The sequence below is a fragment of the Sphaeramia orbicularis genome, chromosome 24 (assembly GCF_902148855.1).
Source record: "Sphaeramia orbicularis chromosome 24, fSphaOr1.1, whole genome shotgun sequence".
Classification (NCBI taxonomy): domain Eukaryota; kingdom Metazoa; phylum Chordata; class Actinopteri; order Kurtiformes; family Apogonidae; genus Sphaeramia; species Sphaeramia orbicularis.
In genome coordinates, this window is record NC_043979.1 from 46,051,080 (window position 1) to 46,068,477 (window position 17,398).

The window sequence follows — 17,398 nt, forward strand, 5'->3', positions numbered from 1 at the left end:
ATCTTCAATCGGAGGTTTTAAGAATATCCACATTTGTAAATTAAATACAGGAAAACACCAGATTTTTCACTTAAAAATGCAAAATACAGAGAATAATATGATCATAAACGGTAATAAATTACTTAAGAAAGGTTAAATGGAGAGAAAAATTCATTTGGGGACTGCCACAGAAGTAGCTTTTATAATTATTGTGTTGATGATGATTATTGTTGTTATTATTATTTTATTTCATCTTATTGTTATTATTATTATTTTTTATTTTTTTAGACTTTTATGTTTTTGGCCTGTTACTTTTGAGTGCGTTTAGTTGGTTTGTTCCTTTGGAGGTGGGGGGTGGGAGGAGTGCACAAAGGAGAATTGCAAAAAGTAAAACCCAGTATCACTGTGTTTGTGCTGTATATGGAGGATTTTCTTTTGTGAAATAAAAAGATATTATAAAAAAAAAAAAAGAAGTAGCTTTAGGTCTTTATGGGTTAAAAGGTAGTCTGAGGAACAAGAAGTATGTGTATGTTGTCTGTTTGTGTGTTTACCTTCATTCTACCCACATCATAAAATCCCTGCCCACATTTCCTCCATGGGACACTTGTGTTTCTTTACCAACTTCGATTTACAGTGCAATTAGAAAAGCATTTAGCTTCTACTGATGCTGAAACAACCTTGAGGTGACACAATCAACCCACAAACCCGCTCCTCCGAGTGCAGTAATTTTACAAGATTGCTTTCGTGTTGCCTTCAGGTAACTTGCATCCTCAGCCAGAGATGTGTCCAGTAAGCAGCTTTACATAGTGCTTTAATGTGTGTGTGTAATACCACCATTAAACTACAGACAGGACTGTTAAGCTCCACTGACACAAGAGGGTGAGTTCCATTTGACCTGCATGCATCGTTACACTACAACGCAATCCACCAAAACACAAATTCCTGTCATTTCATTGAGATAAACATACTGAACGTGTTTATACAACAAAGTGAGCAGTTACAAAACATCAAGACAGTAAAAACTACCCTATTTTTGCTGCAACAAAGATAGGTACAAGAATCAGGAAATGGTTCCAAATTGTCCAGTCCACTGAATTCCAATGAACATTCCATTTTTTTGATGCCTGCATGATTTTGTCATTTTCCGACAGTGTTCTGCCAAATGGTGACATAAAGCTAATGTGTCTACATTGCTGGAAACTTACAAGAGGTCATCACATAGATCGGGAAGGAATAAAAAAAAATACCAATAATGGTGGTTGTAACGCCTGTAAAACTGTCATTTCATGTAAGGCTGAAAACAGCAGTGTCTGAAGTCTGTTTCTACACAACATGGGCTTAAATTCCAGGAATGTCATGTATTTTACCACTGCCTTCTAACTAGCACTGAACCACACACAGTTATTGCAATACAAGTCTTGATTATAGTTGACATTGTCATTCTGCATTTCATTATCACTGGAAAAAATATTTTTATAAAGATGTGATTTTGTAGCGGTCTGTACCAAAAACACATGTTCAGAATATTATTTGTGCACCATGCGTATCTGTAGCCCTGCTACGCTTCATTTATAAGGGTATGTTATGATGCATTTTAGTTTTATCACAAAAAAAGCAACTTCTGTGATGTGTATATTGTCGGGGTGTAACGGTGCACTTGTTTCAGTTTAGGGCCTTCAATACAATACAGAAGTGTACCGAACAAATACATGTAGCCTATGAGAAGAACGCAAACACTTGCCTCAAGTTTCCACACAAACCTTGAAGCAGAACGCACACAGTATGAGCAAGCAGAACCCATGTGCAATATTTAATATCCTAGAAGGACATCTCAGCGGTCCACGCACCATCCACATGCTAAACGTAAACCAGTACGGCAGCTCAGAGTAGTGCTACAGGTACAAAGCCAGACTTGAAGATAGAGCTGCAACCGATTAATCGATTAGGTGCTTGAAGCAAACGCAAAAATTCACGATTCAATTAATCGACTCAAATTGATTGAAGGGAAATATTCCACTGCAGTTTTCCTGAATTGAAGTGTCTTTGTGCGTCACAATAAGCGTCCTTGTGAAACACAACAGTGGAACCAATGTTTAACAGCAGAGAAATGAAGGAAACAAAGCTTTGATTCAGGAGAATTGTGGTCGAATGATTTTTTTGGATCACTTTGACTTGATTAATCGGTTGCAGCTCTAGCTGAAGACCCTCCGTCTTCTTTAAGGTCTCCAATTTGGGAGCATTTCAGATTCCCTATCAGTTATGTCAGTGGAGAGAGACAAGTCAGCAAAACAACAGCGGTGTGCCGGCATTGTTTTGTAAAGATCAGTTTGTATGGACTTGTATGGTGTTTGGGTCTGTGGGACCCATTTTTATTTTTTATTAAAAGAAAAATGATGAGTAGTTTTTTTTTTTAGGAATTTTTTCCTCTCATATCTTGATTACATTGCATCTTTAAAAAAACAAACTCAAAACGAGTAGCACTTCCATTCATAAATGTGATCTTGCAAAGGCAAAAGGCAAATATTAAACAAATATGCTTTTTATGTTGCTTGTAATTGGGATGAAGTAAACATCTGTTGAGCATTTTAACATAAAATTGTTTGATTATGTTGAATTAAAAACCCACAAATGCAATGGGTCCACCACACCCATAAACACTGGCTGAGTAACAAAAATCTGAACACCACACAAGGGTTAAGTAAAACTGGTCTCCTTCACTGTACCGAAAATGTATCAAAAATGTATTGAACTGAGGACCTCTGTACCAAACCGAAATTTTTCACCCCTGGTATAGTAAAATTTTAATAATATTTCAAAGAGGTCAATACTAATAATCTCTCATTTCATCCATTTTAGATGACATCACTGGGTCAATCAGTTCCCAACCGATATGCAACTTTTTCCAGCGGAAAATTGATCAGGAATCGATAAAGAATCTGACCTACAAGCAGAACCGACCATGGCACTGGTATCAATAAAATCTGATCAATTCCCACCCTTACTATATCACATTGATTGATAATGACCCTTCGCCTATAACCATGAACCACAGCTGCAGCCTGTAAACCATGTGAGTGCATGAGAGGCCCCTTTTTGCTAAGCGCCTGTACTCTCTGCTCATCATAGCTACGGCATTGCCATGGTGACGCAGCCAGCCGGCGACCACATGACAAGATGGGAGAGAGACAGAAAAAGGGATGGAGGGAGCGGGGGGGGGCGGTGTTGAACACACAGAGGGACAATGCAAACAGAGATAAACGCCGGGTGCAGCGGCTGACCTCATGGTATTGTAGTTGTGGCTGAGGCCAGCAGATCTGTTAACCAGGCCTCTGCTGGTCCGCTGCCAGACATGCCTCTACTATCACCAGAGGTACACACACCTGGACCACGCTGACCTTTTCCTCAATGTCAGATACCAGACGGGGAAAAATCTCAGCCTTGTTTTCCCCCATGAGTTAGCACCGAGCTATTAGTAACCAACGCCGCACAAAGGATTTTTACCCACCGAGTTTAATCTGAGCAAAACTCTCTATTTGTACGATCTCAAACACCATGTAGATTTAATGTCCCTTCTAGAGAACACAACTAAGAAAAAACTACTCTGATTTGTCTTTTTTCTAAACACCACTGTCTCCCTATAAATGGAAAGTAGCCCTTTTTAAATTATTTTTCATTAAAAAAAGAAAAAAAACATTGTCTATTAAAATAAATAAAAAATAACTACGTATTAGATTAATTGAGATTTTGCCCTTTAAACACTGGAAATAAAGCAAGAATCCAAAATACAGTCTGTTTGTTATATAATCAGCATGAATGTTTTTCAGTCATTGCCTACAAGTCATTATTTTACTGAATAATGCACATTCACACCCTTGTAAGTGCTGTACTTTACATATAGAGCATTGATTGAATTAACACATAAAGACCCAATGCTACTTCTGTGGCAGTTCCAAAATAGTTTTTTCTCTATATTTAACTTTTCTTAAGGATTTATCACTATTTATGATGACATTATCCTCTGTATTTTACATTTTTTCAATGAACATCAGGTATTTTCCTATATTTAATTTACTGATTGTGTGGATGTTCATAATAGCTCATATTAAACTTGGGGGTTATTATATCAAAAACAGAGAAAACTGAAGAAAAAGTGACTTTTTCAACAAAATATATCATTAACGGAACATAAACCCTGTGTGTCCATCCACTGTCATGGATCCAACTCCATGGGTTTTACTGGTGAATCAGTGTTGTAGAAGTTGACGGTGTTTCTACATTCACTATGAAGCCTCTGAACGTCCAAATGGGTTATATCTGATAACCATGAAAAGATGACAAACTTCATTGTACACCAATTATTTCAAAGTATTTATAAGTTTAGTGGTTCAGAAGTTGTAAAACATTTTAGATCAGTAGATGGTTTTGGTCATTGGTAGTTGTTTGAGTCTTTATGGGTTAAATGAAAAAAAACTTTTAAATCTTGTTTAATCTTGAGATAATGTACATAGAAATAAAACTGCTCGAGCTCATTCATCATCAGTAAAATGCTTCCTCCTTTTGTATACATGTACCTGAAATTAAAATTCCAAAACCACCAGAACATGCACAGACCCACAAGAACTGGTGGTATTTTGTTATTCTAAAGCTGGCGATCTGGAAATAGCGGGTAAAATAAAAGAAAAATCAAATCCCAAACCAACGGCCATTCCTCCTACACCACAGGAAACCCCACTATCTCCGTACAACACACATTTCCTGTCAGCTTCCTGCTTCCTGTACAGCGAGGAAATGAGGGCGTGACCACTGATGTCATGGCAAGTCTGCTTACATGATGCATTTACATCCCATGGGAAAAAAAAAAAAGGTGGATATGAGCATTTAGATCGTAAATACCTTTCAGTAGACTTTCAGGAAACAGTTGGCTGGGCTGCAGTGAGTGTGCGAAAATCAGAATCTCTTTACTTAGTCATTAGATTCAGGTGATAAAGACACAAAAACACACTTTGAAGAACCGTTTCTGACCTATTTAATTAGAGTCTGCATGAATATCAGAGTGTAAAACCGCAGTAATACAATAGATAAAAATGCATAAGATCAATTCAAATGTAGAAAAGGTGCACGGCATCGTCACATGTGGACTACAGGTTTTAGTTCTGCTATGCTCCCAAATGTCTGATCTAGAAAACAGCAACACATGGCTGAGATATTCCACAGAAAAGAACACCATATTCAGTATGTATATGGTGTATATCATGCCATTATTCACCTATATAATATGTACATAATCTGTACACACATTAACATATTCATTGGACTTTAATACTGTATATTGTAAATCATTCAACTTTTATTAAGGACACAAAAACTTTGTCCAAACAAACAAAACAAAAAAAGAAATCATATAAATCCATATGTCGCTTATACATAAAGGCTTGATCAGCAGTGAGACCACATTTTAAACCTTTCAGAACAAATCCTGGGACAGATCAGGGTTTGTACAATTTAGTTTGATAATTTTGTAACTCTGCACATGAACGAATAAATAAAATGCTGTATAGCAGCCTCAGCACAGCATCAAACACCACAATCCACAAACGTCTAACTGGCACTAGAATGTCTTGGGACCCTCAGCAGTATCCTCATCGAGCCATTATAAGCAGCCCCCAGTTTGTGCATAGAACTCTTTTTGTAGCTGCGCCACCATTGCACAGTATACAGAGGAGAGCAGAAGGTTCTGAAAAGTGCAGTTTTTACATTAGCAAAGCACATATGGAACTGAGGGGCGAACATGTTTGCCCGTTCATACAGTTTACATTGCTGCTGGTAAATGTCTGTCATCAGTGAGGTTACTCGTAATATAATGTCCAAGATACTTGATTTTGTCGGTAACATTGATAACATCATTAAAGTGTATTAATCTGTTTATAATAATCCCAAACCCCAAAGATCTATTAGTTAAATTAAAAGATTCATAAAGTGCTCTCTATGTTAAAAAGTTTCTGTATGACTATCTGTGGAATAAAATTGTGTGAGGAGAAACAACAAATATCAAACACTTCAGTTTAAAAAAAATATATAAAGAATGGATTCTTGTGAGGTATTGTATTTAATAATGACAATGAGGGCTGTTTGTTTATGGATAATGTTGCTGTAATTATTGAAGAAAATGGCTGAATTGTTGAGTCTGTTTGTATGACTGTACTGCCATGATCGTATTGTTGAGTATAATTCAGTTACTGCATTATGTATTTGTTGTGGTTGAATGCTAAAATTAGGAAAAATGTATTGTTTGATTCTTGTATTAAGTTAGTGATAAAGGTGTAAAAGCACTTGAGGGGTTGGATTAAATAAGTTTATACTTCTTCCTACACCTTTTCGACCGTGGAAAATTCAGACTTGCACGTACTTGAAGATAGATTTTGTTCATTTAAATGTTATTTTGTTTTTGTCTTATTTTGCATTGTTTTGTTTTTTGTTTCTTTGCATTTTTGAAATAAATAAATAAATCTATCCTGTATATTTATGTACATACTGTATTTCTACTGATTGCACTTCTGCTTAGATACTAAACTGTACTTTGTTACCTTGTACTTGTACATCTGTAATGACAATAAAGTTGAATCTAATCTAATCTAATGTGCACTGCTACTTGTATGAACAACATTTGTGGAGACGCCTGCATTGAAACATGAAAACCTCACTTAAAACACCAGACACACACACAACAACAAAAACTCCACCATATTGTATTTTGTCTTGCCACAATCTCGTAAAAAATGAAAATATTGTACAGCAGAGTCACTCTAAACCACGTAAAGATGTAAAATAATTCTAGACTGTGACATTAACATTACAACGAATCAGATACACAATAAAATGCCCAGCGAAACAATCATCTGCTGACCCAACGAGAGCCGCAAATGCTACAGTCAAATCAACTCCATGACATAAACCTGGAATTAATGTAAGCAAGACAGTGCTTGATGTAAACAATCAGCTGCAATTTATATGCTCGATAATGAGTCAACATCCAATGCTTTTACACTGAACTGAGCAGTTCCTTCCAACACACAGCCAGCTAACAAACAAACTCATTAATAATAAATATGAGCGGGCAAATTTGATATCAGATAACTGGTCTGTGCTTATTTTGATCATGATTAGCTGCCAACTGTCAGACCAAGCATCCACTCTCTCATGCAGTGAAAAATAACTTTACTATAGCAACTATGACAGAAGGAAACACTGCTGTTTAACAAAAGAAGCTCCCAAGTCTAATAATAACAGTGGAGATGAGTTCAAACTAAGGGCTGGCCAAGGGAAGGTGAACATCTAGATCAAAAAATACATTTAAAGTCACCTTTTGTACTTAACTGAGTTTTAACTGCACAGAGACTTTGTTACAATGTTCTTTTTCCTGCTGTTGCTCCTTCTCCAAGGGCCTTGGGGTTGGTTTGGGCATGGGAGAAAAATGATATAAAAGGCAATGTATAATGTATTCCACTGTAATTCCACTTCTTTGTATGGACTCTTACATTGCTCAAAAAAGATAAATTCAAAAAAAAAAAAAAAGTCACATTTTGAAGACTTAACAGTACATTACTTCTAGTATCCATCACAAGTTTTACTTTTTAGAAAAATGTTTTAAAAATACATAGATGGCATTACATTCAACATAAATTCATGACTGAATTTTTTTGTCCGTCAGTTCAATTCAAGTATAACATTGATCGTCTTCTATTGTACCAATATTATAGTTATGATACGTTGGAAGGTCCATTTAAAAACCTTTTGCTACTCTTTTTACGGTGGTTACAAATATCTAATAAACTGACATAAATATATGGTAAAATGTATCAAATTACTTTATCAAAGTGTTTGGATTTGTAGATATTACATATGCAATGTATATACCAATAAATATGCGGAATTAACAATTAAAACTTGTAATTATTCTCCCTTGTCCATCCGTTACCTAAACACTTCGCAAAACTCTTGCTATTTTATGCCCTTATACATATATTTTTTAAAAAAAATACAAACTGTTTGCGAAATAGACACCCTAGAGGACCAACAGTCAAGATGAAAATTGGAGCTGCACTTTAACTCAGGATTAACAAAGTGGTCCAAAACGAATGATAATTAGCTGTCCATCCGTTACCAAGGGGTGTTTACTATTTTTAAGCCAGAAAATTAGGATAAAACTTTTTTTTTTTCCAATCACATATTTAAAAGTGCTCATTATTTCCTGCAAAATGAGGTATCACTCATCTTTCTGCCATAATTAATTGTCAAAGGGCAAACAAAAATGTAGTACAGTTGTCCATCCGGTACCCCTTGGCCAACCCCAAAAGTAAAATGCGGGTCCACTGTGTCGCCTCCTCTAGGGCTGATTTTGGTGTAAATTAGTGTTCTCGTCTGTTTTGTAAAGACAAAGCGTGTCACCAGGTGCAACAAGGAGGCTCAGTGATGGATTTTTTAATCATTTCCAGACAGAAATGAATTTTACACAACAGACGAATACACTCAAACAGGTTAGCAACACCATCAGCTGGATGAACTCATTGCATTTTAACACAAAAGGACTTAGCAGCAAATACAGGTAGGGAGAAAAAGATGAAGGTGTTGGATTTGCTTCTCATTTTAAGCAACGTTTCTTTCTACAGCTTGAAATCTTAACCCTTAGGGGTCCACGGTCACGGCCCAATGACTGAATCACATGACAAATTCAACATGTCGGAAGTTGGTCACGTAGACCACTGGGGATAACTGCATTGGAAAGTGCGGGCTTGAAAAAATCTTTCACTTTTTATTTGATGTTGATAGAGCAAATACAACCGGAGACATGATGGTTTGAACCCGGAGAAAACAAACATGAATAAAAGTATGAAAATAAGGTGGGGCAGGCATTATGTCTCTGACCATATCTACGTCATTTTCTGTTCTTTTTCAAAACAGAAAAACTGGCTGAACCTGCAGATTCTAATCCACAGACTGTATCAGCATTGCAGGTAAGGATGAGGATGACCCCCACCTGAACTGGATGAGGAAACCGAGAGGACCTGGTGGGGTGAGAAAACACCTGTGTAAAGATCTGCTTTTATGTCAAATATCTGAGTACAGTTTTAATTTATTACAATTTTAATTTTATATACCAATATCTGAACCAATATTAACTTTTAAAGTCTTTGAAAAGGTTCGTTAAGCATCCTTGTGTTATTTATGCAATAAATTATATATATTTTTCAAATCGGATTTTAGATTTTTTATGTGTTTTTTGGTCATTTATGTCGATATAGTAGGTTAAATTGATAAAATAATAGGCACATGAAAAAGATGAAGTTGTGCTAAAAAAAAAAGAAAAAAAGATACCAAACATGGGTATAGTAAACATTTCTTTATACAGTATATAAAAGCAAAATCAAAAGTACTCAAAAACAGCCGAAATAGGATCAGACCCCTAAGGGTTAAGTACGCTGTAGTCCTGAAAGCACAAAAGCGAACGTCTATCTCATCTGCAGGATTCAGGAAAACATACTAAATGTGTTTTAGTCATTATGATTTAAAACAATTTCAACAACCACATAAAAACAGACCAGAGTTCAAAAAAATAAAAAAAAAAAGTAATAAAAAGGAGCCCATTTTTGGCATAACAAAGCTAATAAAACTTCTAAGTGAAACCTATAAATGAGGAAAAGGAAAGATACTAGTAAAGTGCACATTTAGGAAAAGAGTTTTGGCTCTGTTTAGAAGATCTGATCAAAAGAAAATCTCTGTCATACTGTACTAACCCGGTACGGTACTGCTCCTTATGAGAAGATATGGAGTATGTGAGAGAGACTAACAGCAGCCAACTGGAAGTGAAAGTATGCAACATGACATAATATCTGCTTTAATTCCCCAACTCTGCTGCCTGCGACTTAAAAGCGCTGTAAAATCTATTTAAGACGTACCCTTCTTTTAAAAGTCTTAAATTTAGATCCAATACTTTTTCTGTCTTTAAGCTCCTGCTACCGGCTGACAGCGCAGAGGAGTCAAACTGTGGATGGAACCGGCGTTAAAAATATTAAACATTACATTCTTGATGCAGACTCTGAGCGATGTGGTCAGCTCTTTCGCCTCGAGGTAAAACAAATGTGTTCAAACAAGTGTTGCGGGAGTTTTTCTTTAGATTCGGAGAGGTCAGTGTCTAGTGGAGTTTGGCAGTACAGCAGTGAAGGAGGAAGGAAAATAAAATCAATCAAGGGCCGAATAGATTTTGCACATAAAGCCTTAAAAAAAATAAAGTTCAAAAGAACTCTTGTGGTCAGCACTCAGGTTTCAAAGCTGCCCATCGTGCATCAAGAAAATAAAAATACCCTTCAGTGGACTTTATTTTGCCTCGAGATGAACCTTTTGCTAAAATGCAACATAACCTGATTTACACGTTTCTGCAAAGTAAAGTCATAAAGGAAGTGAGCTCATCATCAAACTCCACGTGACAAAGAAACTCTCAACAGAATAAACGTCATTAACAATGCTTCCTCTTCTGTAATTACTGGCTTAAACTGTCCAAACCTGCTAATTAAAAGCCTCACTTCCCACTTCCACAGGCCCAGACTGAGAACACAGTGTCTGGATGCTAAGTACATCTGTAACAGAATATGCATCATGTATGTTCTGTCATTTATCTGGCACTGTCCCTCCCAAGGCCTACTTTTCATGTCCAATGGGCCACAGTGTACTGTAAAGTTTCCGATAAGAGACGCGGGATCTTGTAAATAAGGGGAACGACAGCTGCAGCCATCAGTAAATTCGCTGATAGCGCGCCGACAATTAATCTGCAGCTACTCTGATAATGACAAATAAATGGTTTGAGGTTCACAGATCGTACAATTTGCTTATAATCTGCACATTTTTAAGATTTGGTCTGTGGGTTAGAAGAACCAAAATTCATCTCTAAAATACTGAAGGGAAAAAAATGCATGAAAATAATGGTTATCTGCAGGCTGACAGGCTTACAATCTGACATGTATAGTTGGTTGAATAGGTTAGTAGTACTAGATCCAAGACTCAATGTGTTTATAGTCATGTGTAGAGTAAAGAAACAGGTTTCTCTGTTACTTTGCTGTCCACACTGAAAACCACTAGCGTTTAAGATAAGTATAAAAGTTAGAGCTGCACAATATATCGTTTGAGCATCGTCATCGCAATGTACGTGTGCGCAATAGTCACAATGCAGGTCCTGCGATGTAGGAGGCAAATGAACTCAACATGTTTTCATCTTATTTCAAGGGTACCTGAGACACACTGCACACAGCGATCCACCAATCACAATCATTCTTAATCAGTTTGCCGAAGCAAACCACACCCATACACACGGAGTGAGTCGCTGGTAACAACATTGAAAAATGAGCAACTAACAAGAAAAAAAAAAAAAAAGATCACCGAGAACAAAGACTTGGTGCCAAAAAGAAAAGCAACGTCAGTTATCTGGAATTATTTCAGCTACAAGAAGGATGATATTGAAACACGTGTTCTGTGTCGATAGTGCATTGCGATTATTGCCACAACGAGAGGAAACACAACTAATTTGTTTGACCGTTTACGTCGGCACCACACAGCTATTTCATATCGCAGGGTTAAAAAAAAAAAAAACGCAATGTCAATTTTTTCCACTATCGTGCAGCCCTAATAAAAGTATAAATATAAAAAATTGGAATAGAATAATTCAACTAGGAAGTTACACAACCAAAACAAAGTGGCATTTAAAGAATGGCATGAAGGAGAAAAAGAGCATAAAAATATAAACTACTATTACCGAGAGAAAAATACATATTTACATAAATGTGCAACATCTGGTATACAGCATGTAGTATGAACAGTCCGATATATGATAAACAGTAGGACATATAAGGTGCATAAAGTGTCAGACTAAGAAAATAATTTTTGACTGAAATCAAAACAAGTATACAAACATCTTTGCATGTTTACAACACATGCTTTTTTGGATGGACATTGAATGTATCACCCATTTTCCTGGTTAATGACACAAACACACATCTTTTATTAACAACTAATGAAATCCAAACTAAAATAAAGCATTTTCAGTGAAAAGAAACTAACCTGAAAAACATGCATGAATAAAATCAAACATAAAGTGAAAACATTACAATGGAATAAAACCAGTAACAGCTCCAGCTTCCTTTCAGTTCGCTTAAGAATGTGTTACATTGAGGATAATCCTGACAACATGCTTTCACTTCCACACCAACCACCGGATATCAGCTGTCACTGTTCAGATCCTTACTCTTAAAACTCTGATTTTTCCAGCCGCTCCTGCCTGCTGTGCCTCCAATCCCCCCAAAAAACTAAAGTCTCTTTCTTCAAAAACAGGACTGAGACACTTTTAGGTGCCTTGTTGTGTTATTCAGACACATTTTGCTGGAAAAATTCAACTAGAAGCAGCATTCAGTGTAGTTCAAGCTGAACACACACTACCAAAACCTGAAATTATAACATACTCAGCCTTTGTCTAAATATGTTTTCATTATATGCTTGTGCTCACTCTTTCCTTGTATACAAAGCGAACACATTATTTCCATCCAAATTAAGCAAACCATTAGTGTGATTATATCTGATTTCAACTGCAGCTTTCATTGCCAATGTTTACTGAATTGTGCCCCATCTCTGCTCCCACTGTGAGCCCCCACATGACTGCAGCGCCAGTTATGTTGTAACGAGCCCCTCGCTAAGTCCCACAGCAGGATTTATTCAGTTTGGGTTGTAAGATTAAAAAGTTTGAGAACCTTTGCACCAGACTAATCAGTCATCCAGGGCTAATCTAATTACATGAATGATCTCACCCTTCTTATTGGTCTGAAAATTAAGACACGGAGAGAATTAAGCATTTTTTAATTAGCAGTTGTATCGATTCTGTGAGGTGGCTCAAATCAAAATTCATCACGGAGTATACTGTAAGTTGTAATTTCAAGCGGCGTATTTATGCACAGCTACACTCAGGAGCAGTCTAGACAGTGTGAAGGGCACTTGTGCAGCGTGGGGGCTCTACCAGCTGACATATGGGGAGGGTGTGGCATGGCAAGGAAGGCCATGCATCTGCCTACATTTAATCACAATCTACTGGACGAAAAGTCTGAGCGAGTCGTCGGTGGCGCTGGAGCACTGCCGCTTATTCAGTGACAGAATTACAGCCCAGAGAAGTCATGGACAGGGTTAATAATTCCTCACAGAGCGAGGAGGTTGAGGGTGTAGCACGCAGCCACGGCCAACGGCCAGCCAGCTTCAATCCTGATAAATTAATCGGCTCAAGAAAAGGAGGAGAGGGGACCCTGTGACCCTGCACCCCACCCCCCCTCAACTGCACCCTTATCCAAGGAGAGAGGGGGGTGTGCAACCCGCCTAAACACTGTGCAAGCACATACAAACACAGCCAGAGCTATACATCAAAACTGCTTAGCTATGAGGTGCTTCAGTTATGGGGTCATGTCAGAGGGATATTGACAACCTTTTAGAATAGATAAGGAACTGGATGAAATTGAAACTACAGTTAAAATAGATGGTAATGAAATCATAAATGAAATTAATGAAAATAAATACAGTATGTTAAATCTGTATCATTTGCACATTTTATATATGATCTAAAACAAAGCAACAAAATGCACACAGTATAGATATCTGTCCTCGTACAACAAGAAAAGAAGCTGATATGAGCAGCCAAGTCGCATAAACTGTGTTATTTCTTATGCAGAGTGGATTTTTATTCAAAGGAGATGGTTACAGGCCACAAACGTGCAGTTCTGCGACTCGGTGGAAACAAAATGTGCATTTTATTTCCATTTTTGGCTTTCACTCTAACTTTATGTTCCAGAAAATAACAGGTCAGTTAAAATGGGGTCTTCATCCCTTTTGCTAAACAAAACATCACAGCGCTCGGAGCATACAGTTTACATCTCCACAGCAAATGTTTATATGCATCCAGAGTGTCTCGGTCTACTGTACATAGCAGCACTGACTGTGTGAATGCCATATTCGTCCACACTGGTACATGCATTAATAATGTATGATCCTGGCTGAAGTACTCTGGAGTATTTACAATATGTTACCCACTTAGAGTAATCTGACAGACATGTAAACTGGAGGGAAATACATTTGAAGAGTAACACTCCCAATTATAGCTATGGCAAGCTAAGTCCTTCAGGGAGTAGCTGGTTATCCTGTCATGTCATTAGTAAACAACCACAACCTGACTCCAGACGGGTGATTTAATTACAGCACTGCTCCTCAATATGTTGTAGGGTCAAATTATTGCTGGTCAAACAAGCAGCAGCATCAAGCTAGCAAGTGTAAGGACAATGCAGGACGACGTGACAAGGGCTGTATTCCAATGACTGGGAGACTGTCTATTAGCTAGTAGCCTCAGTGCTTTGTTGTCCCTACCTGGTACAAGTATTTACATCCAGCTTGTTGCTAATACTTTAAGCTTTTATCTATTTGCCCTGCGTATCAAACAACCTCACTGTGTTACTGGGTTTGTCAGCCATTGCAGACAACTGCTGCAAGCCCCGCTACAGCCCAACACAACACAGCTAACACTGCTCTACACACAGCAGCAACTTTGATGTGCTCGTTTTCCCAGCAGTTTTCTAATAGAGCTGAGTACAGAGCCGGTTTCCTCTGTAAACGCTGTGGTAATGTTTGCTCTTATAGTCAGGTTCATGCTAACTAGCTAGCTAGCACCCATACACCAGCCTCCATTGAAAATCTGGCAATTTAGTGTTGATTTACTTAATACACACACATAAACACCACATAAATTAACGTGAAACGTAATATAATAAGTCACTTCAAATTCGGCTTATTTAAAACTGCATTTAAACCTCCCACTGTTAAAATAAAGTTAATTATTTCTACTGTGTGTCTCCTTGAGTTGTGGGCGGTAGTTAGCTAGTAATGCTAGCTTATAAACGTTACAGTCAAATGTACCAAACATTATATTTTACGTAAAAGGTCAAAGCTCAGCTGGGATGTTAGTGTTTTGCCTTGTTAATTAACATATAAACACATTCATTTATTCTGTATCCATGTCCTCAGGTTGTTCGCTGTGTGTATACAATGACACAATAAATCGCCGGGTTTTTCAATGGACTTCGGCTCTCCGTTCGGGGGGGGACTCGACCGCCGAGTAAACCCACTAAAACCACGCTGCCCACAAGCGCCCGGTTCTCTGCGAATCCGAGCCAAGTGTCAACCCGGGTTAGTTTGACGGTCTCCCACCAGAAGCAGCGGAGGCCCTTGCGTGTCCGCGGCCTCTCCTGCCACCTCCGGCCGGTGTCCTACCTCTGTGGGCCGGCTGATCTCGAACAGGTCGAGCCGGTTCGCGTTCCAGTGGTTGATGATGTCGGCTAGTTTCCTCCTCTCCTCCTCCCTGCTCCCCGACATGGTGGACAAGCCTTTGAGACCCTCGAAAAGTCCGTCTGTGTGCTTGGAGGTAACTTCCCGTATCGTTAGTCCACAGGAGGGGGGTGCCGCCGCCTCTTAAACCGGGGGTTCGGTCCGTTGGTTTAATTCGCCGGGACTCGGTGTGGTCTAGCTCGTGCGCACCGACCGACCTGCTGTCTGATCTGTTCCAGTCCGCGCTCCCGGAGCCGAGCCTCCTCTGCGCGCTCCCGAAGCAACGCTGACTGGATGCTCGTACGTGTACGCGCAAAAAATGGTTAACTCTTTCAGACCCGGAGCGAGAAAAAACATGACGGTGCTTTTCTCCATGAGGTCACAACACCATCACATGCAATACAGAATAATAGAACATTTTTAAAACACACCCAGATTTTAAAATCTTCCTGATGGAATTTGAAAAATATATTAAATCTGTAGAATTACCTTTAACAAAAAAAGCTCTAGCACCCTGGCAATTTATAAACAATGTTTAAAAATAGACTGATCTCTCTGATTTATTTATTTATTTATGCTAGATATGTTATTATTTTTTAATACTATTATTTATTTATTCTGCTTTGTGGCTTTAAATCTAGGCATTATTTTCTTAAATGTATTTGTTCAAATGCTTTTTCTTTTTGACATCTTGATGTTTGTTCAAAATTTATATGTCTTGTATACCCAAATATTTTCCATAAAGTTGAGGAAAAAAATAAAACCTCCATTTAAATAAATAAATAATATCATTTTTTTCTGATCTAAAACTTAAAACTATATCATATCTACAAGTAATGAAAATATTGCTATAACATCCTAAAATGTCCTTAAATATTTTGAACATGACATTCGTAATTTAGAATTTGTTGTAAATTTGATCATTTTATTTGGAATATTTCATATACACAAAAATAAATATACCAAAACACACGCAAATTTTTAAATCTTTCAAATGGAATTTGAAAAATATATTACATCTTTGGAATTACCTTTAACAAAAAAAGCTCTAGCACCCTGGCAATTTATAAACAATGTTTAAAAATAAACTGATCTCTCTGATTTATTTATTTATGTTAGATATGTTATTTTTTATACTGTTGTTTATTCTGCTTTGTGTCTTTAAATCTATGCATTATTTTCTTAAATTTATTTATTCAAATGCTTTTTCTTTTTGACATCTTGGTGTTTGTTCAAAATTTATGTCTTGTATACCCAAATATTTTCAATAAAGTTGAGGAAAAAATAAAAACCTCTATTAAATAAATAAATAAATAAATAATAACAATAATAACAATAATAATATCATTTTTTTCTGATCCAAAACTGAAAACTATATCATATCTAAAAGTAATGAAAATATAGCTTTTATATCCCAAAATGCACTTACATATTCTGAACATGACATTCGTTATTTAGAATTTATTGTTAATCTGATTATTTTATTTGGAAAATTTCACATACACAAAAATAAATATGCCAAAGCACACCCAAATGTTAAATGTTTAAATCTATGCATTATTTTCTTAAATGTATTTGTTCAAATGCTTTTTATTTTTGACATCTTGATGTTTGTTTGCTCAAAATTTATGTCTTGTATACCCAAATATTTTCAATAAAGTTGAGGGGGAAAAAAAAATAAATAATAATAATAATAATATTAATAATACATCATTTTTTCTGATCTAAAATTAAAAACTATATCATATCTAAAAGTAATGAAAATATAGCTATAAAATCCCAAAATGTATTTACATATTCTGAACATGACATTTGTAATTTAGAATTTATTGTTAATCTGGTTATTTTATTTGGAAAATTTCACACACACAAAAATGAACATACCAAAACACGCCCAAATTTTAAAGTCTTCCTAATTGAATTTGAAAAATATATTATATATCATTTTTTCTGGCCTAAAATTGAAAGCTATGTCATCTAAAAGTAATGAAAATATAGCTATAACATCCCAAAATGTAATTACATA

General features: G+C 36.7%; 1 protein-coding gene across 10 annotated transcripts in view; it reads right to left on the reverse strand.

The window, feature by feature from the left end:
- The window catches only part of afdna (afadin, adherens junction formation factor a), a 229,967-nt gene extending 214,348 nt beyond the window's left edge, over positions 1-15,619 (reverse strand). For all 10 annotated transcript variants that reach the window (XM_030128103.1, XM_030128104.1, XM_030128096.1 and 7 more), the window contains exon 1: positions 15,319-15,619. In XM_030128103.1, coding sequence (XP_029983963.1) covers positions 15,319-15,420 — 102 coding nt within the window. In that variant the 5' untranslated portion in view covers positions 15,421-15,619. The remainder of the gene's footprint in view (positions 1-15,318) is intronic.
- Positions 15,620-17,398: the final 1,779 nt, after the last annotated feature.